Genomic DNA, 19,111 nt, shown 5'->3' on the forward strand with positions numbered 1-19,111 from the left:
ACAGCTTCTTGTTTAGGTAATAATTTAAACTTTATTCAAATTATTAGTCCGGCACTGAAGATAAACTCCGCTCTCTTAAGTACTTAAATAATTCTCGCATAACTTCAAAACATTCAAAAGTAAAATATTTACAATCTCATGACATGGAAATGGTCTAAATGATCCATCAATCGGTCGAGTTCTGACATTTTCTCCTTCGTTTTCGGGGTACCCCCGACTCAGGGGTTCTGGCACGGCTGTTCAGCAGCCATCTTCTGCGCCTCTCCAGACGCCAACATGTCCATGCTGTCTTGTCTAGGGGAAGAAAACACTGGAGAGGAAAACAATCCAGATGAAGTTGAAGTCGAGCACATGGGGCTGGTTAAAATCCCAATAATAACCCTTGTACACGATGTGTCTTTTTTCTTCTTTTTAAAAAAAAAAGCGATCGTAGGGAGATTAGAGATGCTGGGCCATCATGAACTGAAGTAACGGACGGTGGAGGGTTGCATGTGGAGATTCGCAGAGATGCAGCAAGGCCGTTTCCTTGGGGGGGTGGAGGGTGTTGGGGGGGGGGGGGTTGTGGAGGCCGGGGGTGGCAGTGGAATGGATGTGAACATGGGGCGAATGAGCTCCCACAGAAAGGCTAACTTCCCCCCGCCCCCCCCCCCTTTTCTATGTCGACGTATTCTCTCTGTATAAAAGTATACATGTACACGTATGTACGTATTTATGTGCACGCGTGTGAGGCGGTCCGCGGGGCCGCAGCTCATCCACCCCGGTACAGCAGGTTTAGCCGGTCTAGCTCCTTGCAGTTGTCCATGGTCATAAGCTCCGCCTTCTTTCGCAACCGATCGTCCCGGTAGACCTTGGCTGCGTACAACAGGTCCGTCTCTGAGGAAGAAGCCGACACAGTAAAATTAGAACAACCTGCAACTGCACGAAAGCCCGCCTTTCACTCACGCCACAAGTGAAACCCCTCATACACGAGCCTCAGCTTCGCTTTCAGCTAAAAGTAAATCAGATTAATTGCCACATTGAGTGTGTGTACAAATCTAATGTAAACCTGGTCAGCCTATTAGGGAGCTTGCTCAGAGAAAGCAGCTAAATCGGTATGGTTTACAAGGCTGCTGTATGGTCCTGAAACATGCAAGATATGCACTTATTTTCAGAAACAACCCATTATTATATATGAAACTTTATTCTGAGTCAAAATGAAGTGGGATCAGACAGCCAACAGCAAACTCAGAGAGAGGGAGCGGTTGTCATGGCGAAGAGGGAGCGGTTGTCATGGCGAAGAGAGAGAGAGCTTACTCGTTTGTTTCTCCTTCCAGCAGTTGTTTCGGACATTAGACACGTAGTCCTCTTCCACGCTTTTCTCGATCTTCTGCAGAGTTGGGCCCTTGTATTCCGATTTGAAGTCTCTGGCGACGTAATACTCCACGCGTAGGTTCTCTGTCGCCCTTTTAACTGTCTGCCCAGTCGACCTGCAGGGGAAGTGAAAAAATAATTTAAAAATCACTGATTCACATATTTCACTGAGTCAAATGTAGATTTATCACACACTTGCACACGTGTGTGTGTGTGTGTATGTGTGTGTGTGTGAGAGAGAGAGAGAGAGAGAGAATGTGTGTACAAGTCCTGTCATAAGTTTTGAGGGGGTGGGAATGAAGGATTAGGGGGAGTGGTTTGGAGTGAAGGCTGTAAGTATGATTATGAAATACGATGTAAAAGCTGTGTGTGGGGGGGGCGGGGGTTGAAGCGGGGGTGTTGACATACGGTCTGGAGTAGAGGCTGTAGGGGGGAGTGGACACCATTAACTGGCTTAGGATGGACACCAGGATCAGCACTGCTATGGGCATCAGCTGGATGAACATGGAGAAGCCACCCTGGAAAGCAGAGCACATCACAACCCCTCATTATAAACAATAACAAATAAATAGCACAAGAATGCCAGTTCGTACCGTCAGCAAGCAAATAATAATAATAATAAAGATGTAATAATATAATAATAGTAATGATTTGCAATAAAGTGATGTGTGCTACAGCGAAGCAGGCCTGCTCTCTGGTTAAAGCCCTGCCCAGTGACACAGTGAAGCACAAGCACAGTGCGCCCCGCGCCCCTCCCATCCCCCCCCCTCCTTACGTCTCCCTGGCCCTCGGCCCGCTCCGGCCTGGTGTGGGTGGGGTGCTGCTGGCTGTACCGGGCCCTGCCGTTGGTGAAGGAGTGTGCACTCGCTAGAGACAGGAACAGAACCCGGTCAGTTCTTCACAGCTAGGGCTTCGTGCGTAAAACCGTACATTTACATTTACATTACATTCATTTGGCAGACGCTTTTATCCAAAGCGACGTACAAGAAGTGCATTTTCATGATCGTAGACAACTGCTGAACAGTTGTCTACGACAACTCAGTACCTCAGTCCGTACCTCAGTTACTACGACGATCATCTATCTACACAGTGAAAGGCATGTAAGGTCAAATGGGTTACGTCGTCGATACAGAGATAGAGGAGGTCAGTAAGGTCTATAGGAGTATAGCAGTGTGTTTCTTATAAAAAAAAGACAGTGAGCCTGTAAGAACATGTGTTCTCTATAGAGAATGACAGTGAGTCTACAGGCCAGTGTTCTCTATAGAAAAAGACAATGAGTTTACAGGAATGTGTCTATATGCTCGTGTGTCTATAGGGAAGGATAGCAAGTCTACAGGAGCAGCATGCTGTCCATAGAAAACCCAGAGATGGACAGCGAGTCTACACGACTCTGTTCTCTCTACAGTAGGACAGCGAGCCTGTGGGAGTACCCCATGTTATTTTAAGAGAGGGACGCACAGGAAGGGAACCCTCCCCCGAAGAACATGTTGAAGAGGTCCTCGGGCGTGATGTCGGCCTCGAAGCCCGAGTGGAAGTCGAAGCCGCCGCCGCGGGTGGGTCCGGCGTTGGCGGGCGGCTCTCCGCCCGTCAGGTCGTACTGCTTCCTCTTCTCGGGGTTGCTGAGGACCGCGTACGCATTGCCGATCTCTGCCGAAAAACCACACCGAAGTCAGTCGGTCATACCCATCGGCTCTCATCAGAACCATCAGTATGCTTCAACTGAAAATGCTTATAAATAACTCAGTAAATTACACATTTTTATTCACTTTTTCTACTTCTGTTTTATGTGCTTTATGAAACGCTGTTACTTTTCTCAGAAGGTTGAGGGTTTTATAAGAGCCTCTGAGGTTTTATTTTGTAAAAGTTTTATAAAAAGGAATTAATAAAGTGAACTTGTCTCTTTTTTTACACGGTGCTGTCACAGTGTATGTGGAACAGGTTGCCAGGCCATGCAGTTAGGGTCGCCAGATTTGCAATTTTATGAAAACCAGACACCATATGCACATGCACATATATGCGACACAGGGGCAATTTGAAGGTAAGAAATGGCCAGGTGTTGTGAGCCTGTGCTCATATGTCTGTATGCTCTCATGCGCGGTGAATGAGGTGGACGATGAGGTGCATGAGCTGGTACTTTTGAAGGCTTCTGTCGCTCCAGGCGCTTGGTTCTTGTCGGGGTGGAACTTGAGCGCCAGTTTCCTGTAGGCCTTCTTCAGCTCCTCCTCGTTGGCATCCTTACTGACGCCCAGGACCTCGTAGTAATCCTTGCACTTCTTCACCCTGCAGTGGGAGAATCGGCACGGTAACCGCCAGCCTGATAAACGATATTACCCTCCAAACCCGCCAAGCTCCTGCTCACCTCCCGGACTCCGATATAGCCACCTTCCCCACACTCCAGCCCTATCCTGGACTGGCTCTCGTGATATTTACGAGATTTCCGACATTCGTGTTGACTACAAATTAACACTGAGAAATACATGGAGGTCAACAGAATCATTGGCCGGTGGTCTTAGTGAACGCAGCAGAAACAAAAACTTCAAAACGAGCCGTGGACGGCGAGTTCTTAAACGCACTTCCAGCAAATGTCTCATTTTTTCTTCGAAATTTATTTTTTATAAACTGCTCCAGCCACCAGACTGATTCACACATTCACCTGCAAGTAAGTCAAAGTGAGGACAGTTGTTCTGCGTTTGAAACCCTCGGGAGCCCTATTAGAGATGCCAGCCCAGGAGGCCAAATTAACAGGTAGGGAAGCCGATGCAATGCACTGGCCCTCTTGCATAATGTGCCTCCCCCAGAGATTCCCCTGAAATCCTGCATGGGTGCTGTTGCATTATTCTGTAGAGGGACGCACTGTATAAAGAAACTCTAACTGATTCTACTCCCTCCGCTAATGCACAACCTCCCTGACCTCTCTCACTGCAGCCAATCATCAGGTCTCTGGGGTCCCCACGGCAACTGGGCGCAGGCCTCGGTAGCAGGCCACACTCAGGGCCGGCTTGATTGCCCATAAACCCCCACCGAACACGCCGCTGCACGTAGCGCACCCATCAGCCAAACGAGGAAGTGCAGAAGGACACTCGCACGGGATTTCACAGATTAACAAAACTGCCGTCCCGTTAGTGCTGCCGTCGCTCTTACGAACAAAACAACAATCGAGCTCAATCAAGCCGCTCGGCTGAAATGATCCTTAAGGGGACTTGCAATGCCGCAACGTTAAGAGAAAATGAAGTCTAAAAAAAAAAAAAAAAAAAAGCAAAACAAAAAAAAAAATCAGCTCCTAATAGGTGATCCATAGATGAACGAGCACAAAAAAAAAAGAAAAAAATCACTCGCTCACAGACCGAGGACGAGGGCGAGTCCAAAGGTCTGTTCTGCGGCCGTGAGGCAGAAAACAGGGCCGGCAGGAGCGCGCGAGGCGGGCTTTAATCACAGAGGAAAGGGACGCCCCGCAGCAGGGGACTCGTTAAACAGCCGTAATTGTGGCACCTCAGACGAGGAACGCGCTCAGTACTTAGAGCAGAACGCCCTGCAGAGAGACCTGATGACACAGCCCAAACCAGGGATTCAAATGACCTTTGATTTTATTTTTAAGTGTCCTATCCCTTACATCCTGAGCACTGCTTAGGAACTGTGAAGTGCCAAACTTTCAGCCCTCAGTCACTAAACCATTCCTCAACTTCCAAGAAATACCCATCTGTTTTTTTTTTTTTTTTATTAATGTAAATATGCACTTTTTTTTCTTATGCGTTTTTTCTCTTTATTCAGACAGGGAATGCAGAGAGAGAGTTACAGGCAGAGATGGGATCATCATACAGAATGTCCCAGGGCAGGAAGTCGAACCCTTGGCCGCATGGGCAGATTCATAAATGAGTCTCGCAGTGTTCCCGTGAGCTCATATCTTAGTTTTTAACCTTTCTTAGTTCTCGTTTAAACAAAGTTCCCCATGTCAGAGCTTTCTGCTGTTTTTCAAAAGCCAGAGACCCTTCAGGACCATGGACAGCCACACGATCATCAGGCTTTCTTTCAAAACACCACACAAAATGACCACACTTATACCTGACACAACTTAACTGATAAATAAACAAGCCAAAAGAATAAGGGGGGGGGGGGGGGGGGAGTCAGTTTCACAGGTCTCAACAAACTATTCTCCAACGCATTAATCATTTTGACAAATATTACACAATTCTGCAAAGCAGTGCAGGGGATAAGGTGTAGGACACGATTATATGCAAATGAAATAATACGCAATAAAAAAAGCAGGCAAAGAAAACTGAATTCTTTAGGCAGGAGCACGGATTGAGAGTATAGAGAGAGTGTGAGAGAGAGAGAGAGAGAGAGGGCAGAGAGAGAGAGAGAGAGAGAGACAGTCATACAGATGGAGAGTGGAAGTCACACTCACCTCTGCAGAGAGAGATAGAAAGAGAGAGAGAATCACACAGAAAGAGTCCAGCAGTCACACTCAGCTCTGCAGAGAGAGAGAAAGAGAGAGAGAGAGAAAGGGAGACACAGAGTCACACTCACCTCTGCACCCCCTCTACCTGCTCCTTGGTGAAGCCCTTGGCCGGCTCCCCGTTCCCCGTATCCTGCCCGTGCCCCCCCGCCCCGGTCCGGCCGTTCTCGGTCCCGTTCCCCGGTCGCTGGAAAGACGTGCCGTTCCCCGTGGAGCTGCCATTCCGGCTCAGGGCCTCCAGCAGCACTGGAACGGACGGGTCACAGACGGGTCACAGACGAGTCACAGATGAGTCACAGACGGGTCACAGACAGGTCACAGACGGGTCACAGACAGGTCACAGACTGGTCACAGACGAATCACAGATGGCTCACAGACGAGTCACAGACGGGTCACAGACAGGTAACAGGCGGGTCAGAAACGAGTCACAGACGGGTCACAGAGGAGTCACAGACGGATCACAGACGGATCACAGACACGGCTGAGACCAGGAGCGTGACAGCAAGATCAGGTCAGGGAGGGACGGTCCCACAGCATCGTTACAGCCACGGGTCTGAAAAATAATTCACTAAAGTTTCTGGAAGCTGTGATACTGAGCTTCCTCCGCCCCCCAGGCAGGCTGGTCCCTTATTGCATTTTATTTATGCCGCCCAGCTTCGGATGTTAGAAGGCAAAAAGAGACCACAGCACTGTGATTCAAACAGAAAAATCAACCGAGGGCAACACTCATAAAACTACTTTACACCTGCTGGCTGAGCGTTCAAAGGCTTCAGAATCTGCCATCGCCCGGGTGAGGTCTGGCTACACGGCAGGATGTCAGTAACTTTTTTTTAATGAATTTTTTAAATGACCAATTTTTAACAAACCAGTGACATTCAATCGAAACATAAATCCAGTGGGAAAGGAACTTGGATTGTAATCTAAGCCTGTTTTGCTTCAGTATACATCCAAATGTACACTGTGTAATAATGGATAAGAGCGTCAGCTAAACGCTTGATATGCAATGCAAATAAGTAAGAACCAAGACAGTCCAAATACCTGGGGAATTGATTTAGCTTTGCTTGACCTGAAGCTTTTCATTTATTTCTGCCATGAAGACGAAGACAAAATGAAAATACAGAACCTAGCCTATATGTTAATGATTGCAGCCCTAGTTTAGGCCTTGATAATTCAACACAACCCTACACTCAGCTTCCAGTCCATTATTCGATTAAAGGATTGAGCACGAGACTCTTAATCTCTCTTATCTCAAGCTGGTTGCTCCAGTTACCGGTCTCCAACGGTCGTTTTACCCCATGTGGCCTGTTTACCTCAGCCATCACCGTCAACATTCATCGCTGTGTGCGGAAATAAGTGAGAAAAACACTCCTTTTCAAACCCACACTCTGACAAGAAACATGCACGCCTATATTCGGCACATTCAAACTTAATATGACACAAGATAATTCTAACTCATTTGTCTATCCTTCAAAAATAGGCTATAACCCTATAAGATTATGAAGTGCGCCCATACAGTCATCAGATAGAACGCAGCTTGTTATTAGTTTATTTGTATTTGGCAGGATCAATGCACATTAATAACATGTCTGTAAATGTGCAGCCAGGGTGGCTAGTTTTTCATCTGTAGACCCTGGGCTACAGGTCTTCAGACTGTGCGAAGAAAGAAACCAGAGTACCCGGAGGAAACCCACGCAAACACCAGGAGAACATGCAAACTCCACGCAGGAAGGTTTTCGGGCCCGGCCAGGACTCCAAACCCGGAAGCTCCTTGTTGTGAGGCAACAGTGATAACAACTGTGCCACTGTGCCACCCTACTGACCTACCCAATACCGAAGAACTGTTAATTTTCTAAATTGATCCTCTGAAGAAATGGCTCAGTTGTAACCCGGAGAAGCCGTGTTAAATGTCACTGTGAGCAAAATGAATCAGACACAGTGAAGGATTGACACCGCGAAGGGCTGAAAATATTTTTCATTATTTGGTGGACTCAAAATGGCTTATCTAGCAACACAATAATAGCGTAAACACGAGAACGTTGACAGACTATACACTTCCTGATGCGGTCACGCGTGCAATTCACCCTTCATATTGTTTCTCAACACACAACTCATACAGTACCACTTAAACATGCAAATAAACATATTTGCTTCAACATTCAACATGGTTGCCTGTAACCTGTTAATATTTAAAGTCACAAGACCCAACTCAAAGGGAACTTAAATGAATTAGTAATATTCCTACTTTAAACAGCTTCTCTGAACAAATTACTGTAAATAAAAATTTGGCCAAACAGCCTTCCTCAGAATTGCATAACATCTTGTTCAGGAAAGTTTCAGGAAAGGTTGAGATCAAGCTGGGGTCCCCTGCTGAAAATAGCTAAGACCAGCTGGGAGTCTAAAATGGTTTCAGATGGCTTAAGTTGTGTTTGCGACACTTCTAGTTGTTCATAGCTGGTCCGTGGTTTGTAAAAGCTGGTTAAGCTGGTTGAGTAAAATGGAGGTCAACTGGTGGACTAGCTGACTATACAGGCTGGTCAACTGGTGAACAGCTGGTTGACCAGCTAAAACAGTCTAAAACTGAACTTAAACCAGCGTTACTAATTTAGGCTGGTTTAAGATGGAATTTTCGTGATTTCACATATATTCGTGATTTCACATACATTCAAGTATAGGCTACCTTGAATTCAGCTAAAATGAAATTCAAGTAGGCCTACTTGAATAGCCAACTTCATACCATTGATGGACGGTCGAAACTTCCGACAATAAGGCAATAATTTTAACAAGCACATCATAAAACCACTCGCGATAAGACAGAGAGATCGGAGAAGAGAGCAGACTCTTCACCTCCAGACCGATCATGAAAGCCGAAAGACACTAGACTACGGTTTCCCCATTGCCTATAGGCAGCTGAGCTACTGATGAGGAAATAAATCTAACGTTCACCCTTTGGCACGGATATATCGTTCATCAAACACTAAATAATGCATTGAACACTAAATTCAATGTAGTTTCTACCTCGTCCTTGGAAATTATAGCTAGACCTTGCGTTGAACGTGGTCGCCTGGATAGCTCAAAGTGCGGCAGTTATCCAGTTATCAGACCTCCTGTAGCCGTTCGCACGTTACATGGTTTTGGCCAATTCTGATCACACGCATCAGAAAAATGACAGAAAGTATCGATATTCGAGCACAGGAGTTAGCCATCTCAATTAAATAAACGTAGCCTTCATAAAACCTCTGGTAGTACTTTTGAGAGATTGCCAAGCTGTGTACTTTGCTACCTATAGCTTCGGAGTTGGTATCCGGCGTTGTGAAAGTAACAATGATAGGGGCAACAGTAAATAGCCCACAAATAATTGAGTGACGTATTTTGATGCAAAGCTGTGTAGCTACATTCCAAAGGTCGACACGAAGAGAGGATGAATGAATCAAGCATCCGAAGCCTGCGCTAGTGAGCCAACCGCTAGAGATGCCAGACGTAGCTAATGTCACCAAAAATGTCAAAGGTATGAACGGCTTAAGAACAATTTGTCAGCGATACCATCCGCCTTTCATGAGAATGTAATCCAGATATTTATCCGGGGTGTTAGCCACAGAACAGACATCGGATAGCTATTGTTCTAAGGCCGGGTGAAACACAACGTTGCACTTAGCCTGCTTACAACAGCTACCAAGCTATCGGTAAAGAAAAATTCACCCAGCGTCCTCATTAAGACATGTCAAATCAGCTGAACATTACCTTTCGCTTTCTCGGTGGGATATAGTTTCTCCGCTTTATTCAGGAATTTCAACGCTTTCTCTTTGTCTCCTGCTTCGGCAGCCTTAATCGCTATGTTTATACATTTTTCTGCTTCGTCTCGGTTACCTTCCATTTTTCTTCCTCTTCCTTTCCGAGGTCAGCTGATCGACACGCTAGCGTACGCTGTAAAAAAAATACCACGCGTTCGCAAACAGCACTTTCGCTATTTTTTGCTTGCATTTATTTTTTGGCATGTCATGACATCATCATTGAATTTCTTTGCAGAACACAGACTAAATGTATATATATATATATATATATATAAAGGAAAGTATTTCTTTTTCAATATAAGAATATGGTTTCAAATTAAATTGGTGAGTTCACCGATTCCCAACTGCTTTGTAAAGGAAGAACACTGGTACTTTAATTTATTTTTGAGTGAAGGACAAATGCTGGATGCATGAAAGACTGCAAGACAAATTGAAGAAAAGGGACTCAGAATTCAGTTGTTACAATCTTAAATATTAGTTTTATGCCGTATTCATTCTCATATCATAAACAATATATTCAGTATACAGAGAAAGGGAAGCTAGTAAAATAAATTATGTAGCCAATATAGTATCTAAATGGTGTAGATGTGGTGATGGACCAGCTAGGCAATTCATCTGAATATGATCACCTGCTAAATAAATGTAATGACATGTACTGTGCAGGTGGTGTATTGTTAAGGTCAAGGTGTGGTATAATGTAAAACTGGTGTATTGTTACTGGTGTGTTAAGATTAATCTGTGGTATAATGTAAAGATGGTGTATTGTTAAGGTGCGTTAAGATCAAGGTGTGGTGATGGAGGAACAGGGAGGAGAAGGTGGTGCATTTAAGACGTGCAGGTGGAGGTGGAGTCCTTCAGGCTGTCCAGAGCCGCGTGAATGCGGAAGTGCAGCCGCGATTCCATGGAGTAGTCCTTGTAGTTCAGCCTGTGACCAAAACACAGGAGAGACAACCGGTACACCTAGCTCTCGTACCACAGCCACTCACAACCACTGTATGCTGCCTATATGTCAACAGGCTACTCATTTTTAACCTAAAAAAACAACTTGTACATTTGCTTTGGCTTTCGATGGCCATTAGTTTCATATTATCACTATTATTGTTCACTTCATCATGCAGGGGGGGATTAAAATATACAACGCAAGTTATTGCATAGCTGCCAATGAGGAGATACTCACTTTGCATTCTCCAGGACACTGGTGGCCTTAGGAAAGTCTCCTTGCAGTTTGTAAATCAGACCCAGTTCATACATGCTGAAGGGCACGAGGTAATGGTCAAAATTTATCTTCTTCTCACTGTAAGACAAAAAAAAATTGGAGGACATGTGACTTAATTACAGGTGAGCACTCCTTACCTGGATATCACCTGTGTGAAGCACAGCCCTGACTGCGCTAGCTCCTTACCTGGATATCACCTGTGTGAAGCACAGCTCTGCCTGTGGGAGGCGGCCCAGGTGTTTCAGACAAAGGCCCTTCAGCATCTGTAGCAGGTTCTGGTCATCAAAGTGGTACTCACTAGGACCTGAGAAGGAGCAAAAGGGGCGTGGCCTGAGACATTAGACCATGTGACCACTCCCATCTACAACACCAAGATCCATCCACAGTGCTCACACCCATCTACACCAATCCACTATAACATTCACTCCAAGCCACCGCAACGCCATCACCTATTCCTCCCACCTCTTCTTATGAGACGTTACGTTTTCATGGAATGCACAGCCATTTCTAGCTTAATGTGGCTTCAGAGGGAAAACATCCTTCACCAGACATTAAAAAGTGTCTGTTTAAGAACAATCAACTTGGTTCAATCCAGGGGTTTCAAACTGTGGCTGGATCAATAACCAGCATACACACGGGTCCACCAGGACCAACCTACAACACGTATCCACCACAGCATCCACACTGACCCTACACAACACTGACACTTAAAAAAAAAAAGTGAGCTTGAAAAACTTAAAAAGAAATCTGCAATTGCAACAGTACTATGATATATGGTTTGTTGTTTAATACTATAGTAAGATCATAATAGAATATGTATACAGCATTCAGATGGGTAAATATAATATTTTGGGTCACAATGAGACACACACACACACAAACACACACACAGGAGGCTTTGCTCAGGTGCTGCTCCGCTGTCTCGAGGGTGGTGAGTAAATTTGCGGTCAGTTCGGCCCTCTTCCCAACGATAGAGAAACCGTTCCACACATACATCATTTCCTGCATGAACAAGAGGATAACAGACACAGTCCTGCTCAAAATCAAGCATTAAAAAGTACTCTGGGTGTGTACATCTGCTTTTACAATATTGCAGCATGAACAGATCTGATAAAAGTTGAAAATCTGGTTCATGTTGCTGCGATGCATGTTTTAGGCTAAGGGTGTCAAATCTTACCCAAAAAAAGCTGGTGTGGGTGCAGGTTTTTGTTTTAGCCCGGCAGCACTGTACCCAATTCAACTAATTAACCAATCGTGGTCCTTAATCAAGATCTTGATATATAGAATCAGGTGTCTTAGTGCTGGGCTAAAACAAAACCCAGCACCTACACTGGCCCCTTTCTGAATAAGATCGGACACCGCCTGTTTTAGGCTGCTGCACTGGAATGACAGAGCAGTAATAGATTAATATGATGTCAGAGCTATGGAGGGTTTTAGTTTTTTGGGAAAAACAGGGTGATAAGGTCCCCCCGCGATCTCCTCACCAGCGCCGGCACCGTCAGAGGAACCGGGGGGGAGGAAGAGTACCTCCTCGCCTTCCTCGCCACAAACTTCTCCGTCGGGATCGACTTTCCAACCAACCTCAGCATCAAGCCATCCACCTGCCTGCCCCACCCCAGGAAGAGCACACGGCTGCTCAAATCCGCACATACAGACACAGCCACACCTCCAGAGTAACTGATCATAAATGCTTCTAAATAAAAAACAACAACAACAACAATACATTTTCCCTTCTGATTAACAAACTGGGTTATCCGTTCTTTGAGGTAATGTTCAGTAAATTGGCTGTACTGTACGTGGCATAAATGTGGAATACATTTTTATTTGGATAAATGGATTGAGAAATGATGCAGACCGGAACAACTCCACCACGTTTTCACCAGTTTTCTCAACGTCCTCCTCGGGCAGCATGCTCAAAATGGCCGCTTTCTGGAACATGAAGACTGCCTGAAAAGACCAGCAGGCATTTAGGAATTATAAACCCGAAGCACATTAAGCGTCCAGCAATTAAATTTTGAATTCTACAGAGATAAGCTTTTTGTTATCATTACTCAATATCAACTCCACCCATCTCTCTGCCACATTTTTTTAATTATCAGCAGCAATAGTATAAATTCACTTAATGAATTGAATGCCCTTTTGGTTCTATGGGGATATTTCAGTAAACTAATTCCTGCTCTCCGCCGTGTTGAATTGAGTGCCGTACCCTGGACCACTTGCTCTCTGTGCACAGGAGGTCTGCATAGCGATAGGCCTCCAGCCACTCCTGTCTGAAGCAGTGGCACCACATCAGCTCCCAGTAGCACAGGTGGTGGATCTGCCTCCACTCCTGCTGCAGGCCAGTGCACTCCAGGAACTTCAACTGCGCCTGCGCAGCCACACAGCACGGTCACCAAACATACAACACAGCCAGAATGACACAGTCAAACACACTACACAGTCACCAAACACACAGCACAGTCACAAAACACAACACAGTCAGAACAACACAGTCAAACACACTACACAGTCACCAAACACACAGCACAGTCAGAATGACACAGTCACCAAATGCACAGCACAGTCACCAAACACGATAGTCATAAAACAAACAATACATTCAGAACAACACAGTCACCAACACACAATATAGTCATAAAGACAGTCACCAAGCACGCAACGCAGTCACAAAACACAACACAGGCAGAACGACACAGTCGCAAACAGACTTTAATGGGATGGGTCTGTTTGTAATCCACCTTTGTCAGAAACATCGGCTGGTAACAAAATTTCTCACCTCTTCTAAGTTTCCTTTGAGTACTGCAATCCTGGCCACATAGAATATTATCACTGACCCCTGAAAAAGAGGAACAGGAGGCACCAGTGACACAGTGTGTGAGTGGGTGTAAGAGCAGAGTGAGCTTGTGTAATGTGGGTGTCAGGGTGATACAGGAAGGTAACTGGGGGGTAAAGTGGGGTGCATGGGTTTCATAGTGGGGTAAGTGGGTTTAATAGTAGGGTGAGTGGATGTAATAGTGGGGTAAGTGGGGATGAGAGTGAGGTGAGTGGGTTTAATAGTGGGGTGAGTGGGGGTAACACTGGAGTACAGTAAGTGGGTGTTTTTCTCACATTGGGGTATTTTTCTATGTAGGGCTCTAGCAGAGCCTCAGCCTCACACAGATTCCCATCAGCAGTTCCTAAAGGACACAGCATACCAGGCGCATTACATTACATTACAGTACATTACATTAATAACAGACCATGTGAATACACATGCATTAATTTATTAGCTTTTATTTCACCAGGAATAGTTCCCATTGAGACATAGATCTCTTTCTCTTTTAAGGGAGTCCTGGCCAAGAAATCAGCAAGAAAGTTTCCCATAAAAACACAACTTAACACTTAAAACAGACAACCAAGTACATCAAACCATGGATTTACAATGTTTAGTAGTTTAGTCAGAAGGATTCAGTGACTAAGTCGTCCTTAATCCTGTTTTTATAATCTTCCCATGCTTTTAAAATAGCCTGTTTAAGATTATATTGCAGTTCACATCAGGATGAGGGTGTAAAGATTTTTTCAGCAAAAATAGTGCAGGTTCATGGACTGACATACATGATTTTCCTCTGTGACTAAAAGCTGATGCAATTGATAATTTGGGGAGTCAGCAGTGAGCATTGAGGAAGGAGGAAGTTCTAATATAAGCAAATAATCTGTAGTCTTTAATGTGTCATGTTTGTTTTGAAGCAGCAAGTTGTTCACATGGTTACTGCCAGTTTGACAGTAATGTGGGTGTGATCTTACCAAGTATGATAGTAATGTGGATTTGACGGTGAAGTTGGTGTGGTCTTACCGAGTATGACGGTGATATGGGTGTTGCCTGTCCCAGTATGAGAATGATGGGTGCGGTCTTATCCAGTATGTCAGTAATGTGAGTGTGGGCTTACCCAGTATGACCGTGATATAGGTGTAGTACACAAGGAGGGTTATGACACAAAGGATAGAACGTAAGCTGTTGCTGGCAGCACCTGCTCTTAACTGGGACAGTCCAAATTCCTAATGAGACAGAAAAACAGCACAACCACCCCCATTAACCAAACTGTGGTCACCATGTACCATACTATACCCACCATACTATAATATACCCACCCTAAACCATACAATACTATACCCACCCTAAACTATACTGTACCCGCCCTAAACCATAATATACCCACCCTAAACCATACAATACTATACCCACCCTAAACTATACTGTACTATACCCACCCTGAACTAAACTATACCTACCCTAAAGCATACTATACCCGCCCTAAACCATACTATATTATACCCACCCTAAACCATACTGTACTATACACACCCTGAACTAAACTATACCCACCCTAAACCATACCATAATATACCCACCCTAAGCCATACTGTACTATACACACCCTATACCATACTATACTCCCCTGGCCATGCACTGATGAAGTTATTCCACATGTTTCACTGACAGAAAAAAACCTTGTACAATAAATTAAAAAACTGGTCTAAAATAGCACAAAATGATGATGATAATAATAATAATAATAATAATAATAATAATAATTTTTTAAAAACATACTCGGTTGCCCGAGAATCCGATGAATTCCAGCAGTCGCAAAACCCTGTTGGGCATTAGAGACAGCATCTGGCCGAAGTAAAGAAAAGAGCACACAGGTGATCTCTCACAAATAAACAGGTCAGGTGTACCCAAGGCCTTTCCACTGACACACCTTAGCTGTACATTCACTTCAGATAGGGGCAAACCAAAGGCATTTCCAGCATTAAAATAAAGACAGTTGTTTTCAAAAAAAGAAAACCCTCTCAATGACACCCAGTAAAAGAAACACCTCATGAAAAACCTATTGTCTTTCATGTGACCCAATAGCTATAAAAGCATTAGCACAGAGTAAAACATTACCACAAACTGCATAAGGTGTATTAACACACAATCGCACAATAGAATAGATACACAACTTATACACAAAGTATAGTATTGTCTCACCAAATTAAATGAACCAATCCCCATGTTAACTCCGCCCTGAAAATGTTTGAAGGTGTCACTCTGCTCCGACAGATTCTGAGCTGTATTTAGTGAAAGCAGGCATTCCCTGGCAGGATGGGATGAGAGAACATTAGACAAAGGCCTTCGGGGAAGAGATTTTATCACCCATGACCTCATAAGGACAGACTCCTTCCATATCCCCTCTGATACTGATACAAAGTCACATCACAGGCTGATTCCACACACTGATACTATCACAAAGTCACATCACAGGCTGATTCCATGCACTGATATTATCACAAAGTCACATAACAGGCTGATTTCACGCATTGATATTAATAAAGTCACACTCCAGGTTTATTTCTCTGATACTATCACAGTCACACACCAGTCTGATTTTACACCCTGATAGCATCACAGTCACACCCTAAGCTGATTTCACACACGAATACCGCTTAACTTAGAAGAATGTTCATACTTCTGGCCTTTGGCAGTTTTTCAAACAGTTTTGCAGCCTTTTTTCAGCCAGTCTCAGACTAATCTGAACAATCTCCCAGGTAATTCCATCCTCTTAACACCTAAACCTCATCCATTTATATATAAAAACAAATGCAAGACAACATTATAAATTTGTTTACATGTACACAAAATATACATTAATGAAATAGCAACTGCACAGCTCATCTACTACCTGCACATAAGGCTGAGAAATATATTTATTAATTTAATTAAAACAAACAGGATGAGTTTTGAAGCTGAATCCGTTTTTGAGTTTTGTCAAACCTGTAAAGTGACTGTAACCTTTGTTTAATTCAGGTGGAAATATAGAATTGTGTGCCTCTAGCAAGCTGAGTGTCTGTTAGAATGGCCGGACGTAATAAATATGCTTACTTAAAGATCTGATAACTAGAGCGGATTTTGATCCCGCTCTTGATCAAGCCAATCATGGTTTCATCCTAAAAGAAAGAAATAAAAATGAATACTTCATTTAATTGGGCATTCAATTAATTCAGAAGACCATCATGATGATAAATAATCAAAACATAAGCACACATATGAATGGTTTTCTGATTTGATCCGATGTACCTGCATACGGCTCATTCATGTGCACAGGCACATACTACAAACCGCTGACCTCTACAAATGACCCGCTGACCTTACGATGGCGAAGCACTGACCTCAACTACAAATATGAGCCACTGACCTTACGATGGTGAAGCACTGACCTCAAATACAAATATGAGCCACTGACCTTGCGAAGGTGAAGCACTGACCTCTAAAAAGGTGAGGGCGGCTTTATGCAACAGGCACTCGGCGTAGCAGATCTCAGCGTGCATCTCCTCTGTGGACACGGCAGAGAAAAATGTAACCTCAGGGCACATCGCCACCCTGTGGCCACGCACAGCAAAGCAGTCAGATCCACTCACCTTCCGAAAGCCTTTCAGCGGTTCGTGTGTAGAACAGGCTGGCTATCGTTTCAAATACGCTGTACTTCCTTCTGAACCTGCACGGGAGAGAACAATGTTTTTCCAAATGTTTCCAAAGATGTTTGAATTTGGTTCTGAACCGTAATGAAAAAGAGCGTTGCTTCACGATGTGGGGTAACCGGATTTCGTCCTGGTGAGGAGATTCACCCGCACCTCTGACAGGTTTGCAACGCCTCCTTCAGTGAAGCCATGGCATTCTGAATGTCAGTGGGGTCAAAGGTCATGCCAGCCTGCAAGAGCAGGATGCTGCTGTGGCCCATGGCATGGTACACGCTGGTCTTCGCCCTGCCATTAAGACAAAGCCATCACACCCAGATACGCAGATACATCAGTGTCCATATCTGCATAGTGTCCATGACATCCCTTCATTTAGACTTTCTACCTCACCTGCATATTTAATACCTCAAATGTAACCTCAACCCATTTAATCATTTTTTATTACAGATCCCACATTACATTCCTGTTTATCCCTGCTCTCAGTCCGAGCAGAGATAACCTGCTCTTTTCCTAATATCACAAAAACAATGCTAAAATATTATTTTAGCCGATGTCCATGGAGCCTGTTTGTGTTTCTTTGGGTGTGGGTGCCATGCCTGGGTTCCAGAAGTGCCAGGGCTTCGGAAAACTTGTTGCTGTGGAAGAGGTTTAGCGACCGCTCGCTCTCCTCTAGCGCGGTCCGAAGATCCATCTGAGGCTCCCTGAGTTTGAACAGAATAATTTGTGTTAACATGGGAACTTGCAAGTGCTGGATTCATACACATCTTAAAGTTTTTTTTGTTTTGTTTGTTTTTTGTTTTTTAAGTCTGCTGTGTGATATAGAAACCATTTAATAAATGTATGTCTAGGTGTATTAGACTAAATCTGTTGCAGTGGAACAGTTGGCCCTATATGCAGATCTCATGTGGTTACAGGACTGACAGTGCGCCGTTTGATTGGCTGAACGTGTCGTTACAGGACTACCAGTGGCTGAACGGAATGCTTAAGTGTTATTGCCTCCAGATAGTTATGCATATTTAGTGCGTAAACGCTTTAAAACAGTTAATAAATTAAATGGTAATTATGTGCCAAGGTAGGCTGACCGGACGTCCTCTTTTCCAGGACATTTCTTCTTTTTGGGGCCGAAAATGTCAGTGCAGGATTTCTACATTCGTAAAATGTCCGGTTAGGTTTTGCTTGTACATTAACAAATAGCCTTGTATAATGCTCAGCAACCCCTGTCCTCCGGTCACATGTGTACTTACATAGGCGTCTCCTTCAATACATCGTTAACAGCTGCCTGAAACACAGGTAATTGAATAGGGGTTTAGCACAGGGTTTTACTAAATTTTCTGATCCAGGGACGCCCAACCAACCAGATTTATTTTTTAGTTTAGCATTTGATACAGACTGGAATTTCCCCCGCTGAGACATGCAAACGATCACTGCAAAATTAAGGCATACTACCAGAACAATTTCCAGCTTGCGCGAGGTGATTTAATCATAGCAATATCTAAATATGTAACTTACATCAGAGTTCATTCTGTCGCCTTCATTTCCAACGTGAGACAATCTGTCTGTTTTATTCATCATAGGTTTGTTACACAAACTATAAAAGTATCAGTCCAGATAGTAAGAAATTATCACCACCACCAGTGATGAGACTAAAATGTCCCTGTTCGCTTCGTTTTTAAAGAATTTAAACCTTCAAAGTCATAAACCGCCCATCTCTCGACACTTGTCAGTAAGGGACACACCCACATACAGTTCTGGTAGAAAAAAACAAAATTTTGGGTGCGTTCCACTTGGATGTGCCGACAAGTAGGTCTC

General features: G+C 44.2%; 2 protein-coding genes across 2 annotated transcripts; both read right to left on the reverse strand.

Moving 5' to 3' along the window:
- Positions 1–5: 5 nt before the first annotated feature.
- Positions 6–9,742, reverse strand: dnajb14 (DnaJ heat shock protein family (Hsp40) member B14). Its single transcript, XM_064334648.1, has 8 exons — positions 9,542–9,742; positions 5,875–6,049; positions 3,485–3,630; positions 2,809–2,997; positions 2,126–2,217; positions 1,759–1,868; positions 1,294–1,466; positions 6–873 (listed from the first exon to the last, which is right to left on the reverse strand). The coding sequence occupies exons 1-8, from the start codon at positions 9,672–9,674 to the stop codon at positions 749–751; spliced, it is 1,143 nt and encodes a 380-aa protein (XP_064190718.1). The 5' UTR covers positions 9,675–9,742; the 3' UTR covers positions 6–748.
- A 133-nt stretch (positions 9,743–9,875) lies between these two features.
- LOC135254476 (tetratricopeptide repeat protein 39B-like) lies at positions 9,876–19,059 on the reverse strand. Its single transcript, XM_064334652.1, has 19 exons — positions 18,812–19,059; positions 18,547–18,581; positions 17,899–18,003; positions 17,459–17,590; positions 17,246–17,322; positions 17,093–17,160; positions 16,710–16,774; positions 15,819–15,924; positions 15,396–15,461; positions 14,734–14,842; positions 13,916–13,983; positions 13,584–13,643; positions 13,014–13,175; positions 12,663–12,754; positions 12,292–12,412; positions 11,698–11,809; positions 10,994–11,111; positions 10,769–10,885; positions 9,876–10,516 (listed from the first exon to the last, which is right to left on the reverse strand). Exons 1-19 carry the CDS (start codon positions 18,872–18,874, stop codon positions 10,417–10,419), a joined length of 1,776 nt encoding a protein of 591 aa, XP_064190722.1. The 5' UTR covers positions 18,875–19,059; the 3' UTR covers positions 9,876–10,416.
- Positions 19,060–19,111: the final 52 nt, after the last annotated feature.

The sequence above is a fragment of the Anguilla rostrata genome, chromosome 5 (genome assembly GCF_018555375.3).
Source record: "Anguilla rostrata isolate EN2019 chromosome 5, ASM1855537v3, whole genome shotgun sequence".
In the NCBI taxonomy this organism is placed as follows: domain Eukaryota; kingdom Metazoa; phylum Chordata; class Actinopteri; order Anguilliformes; family Anguillidae; genus Anguilla; species Anguilla rostrata.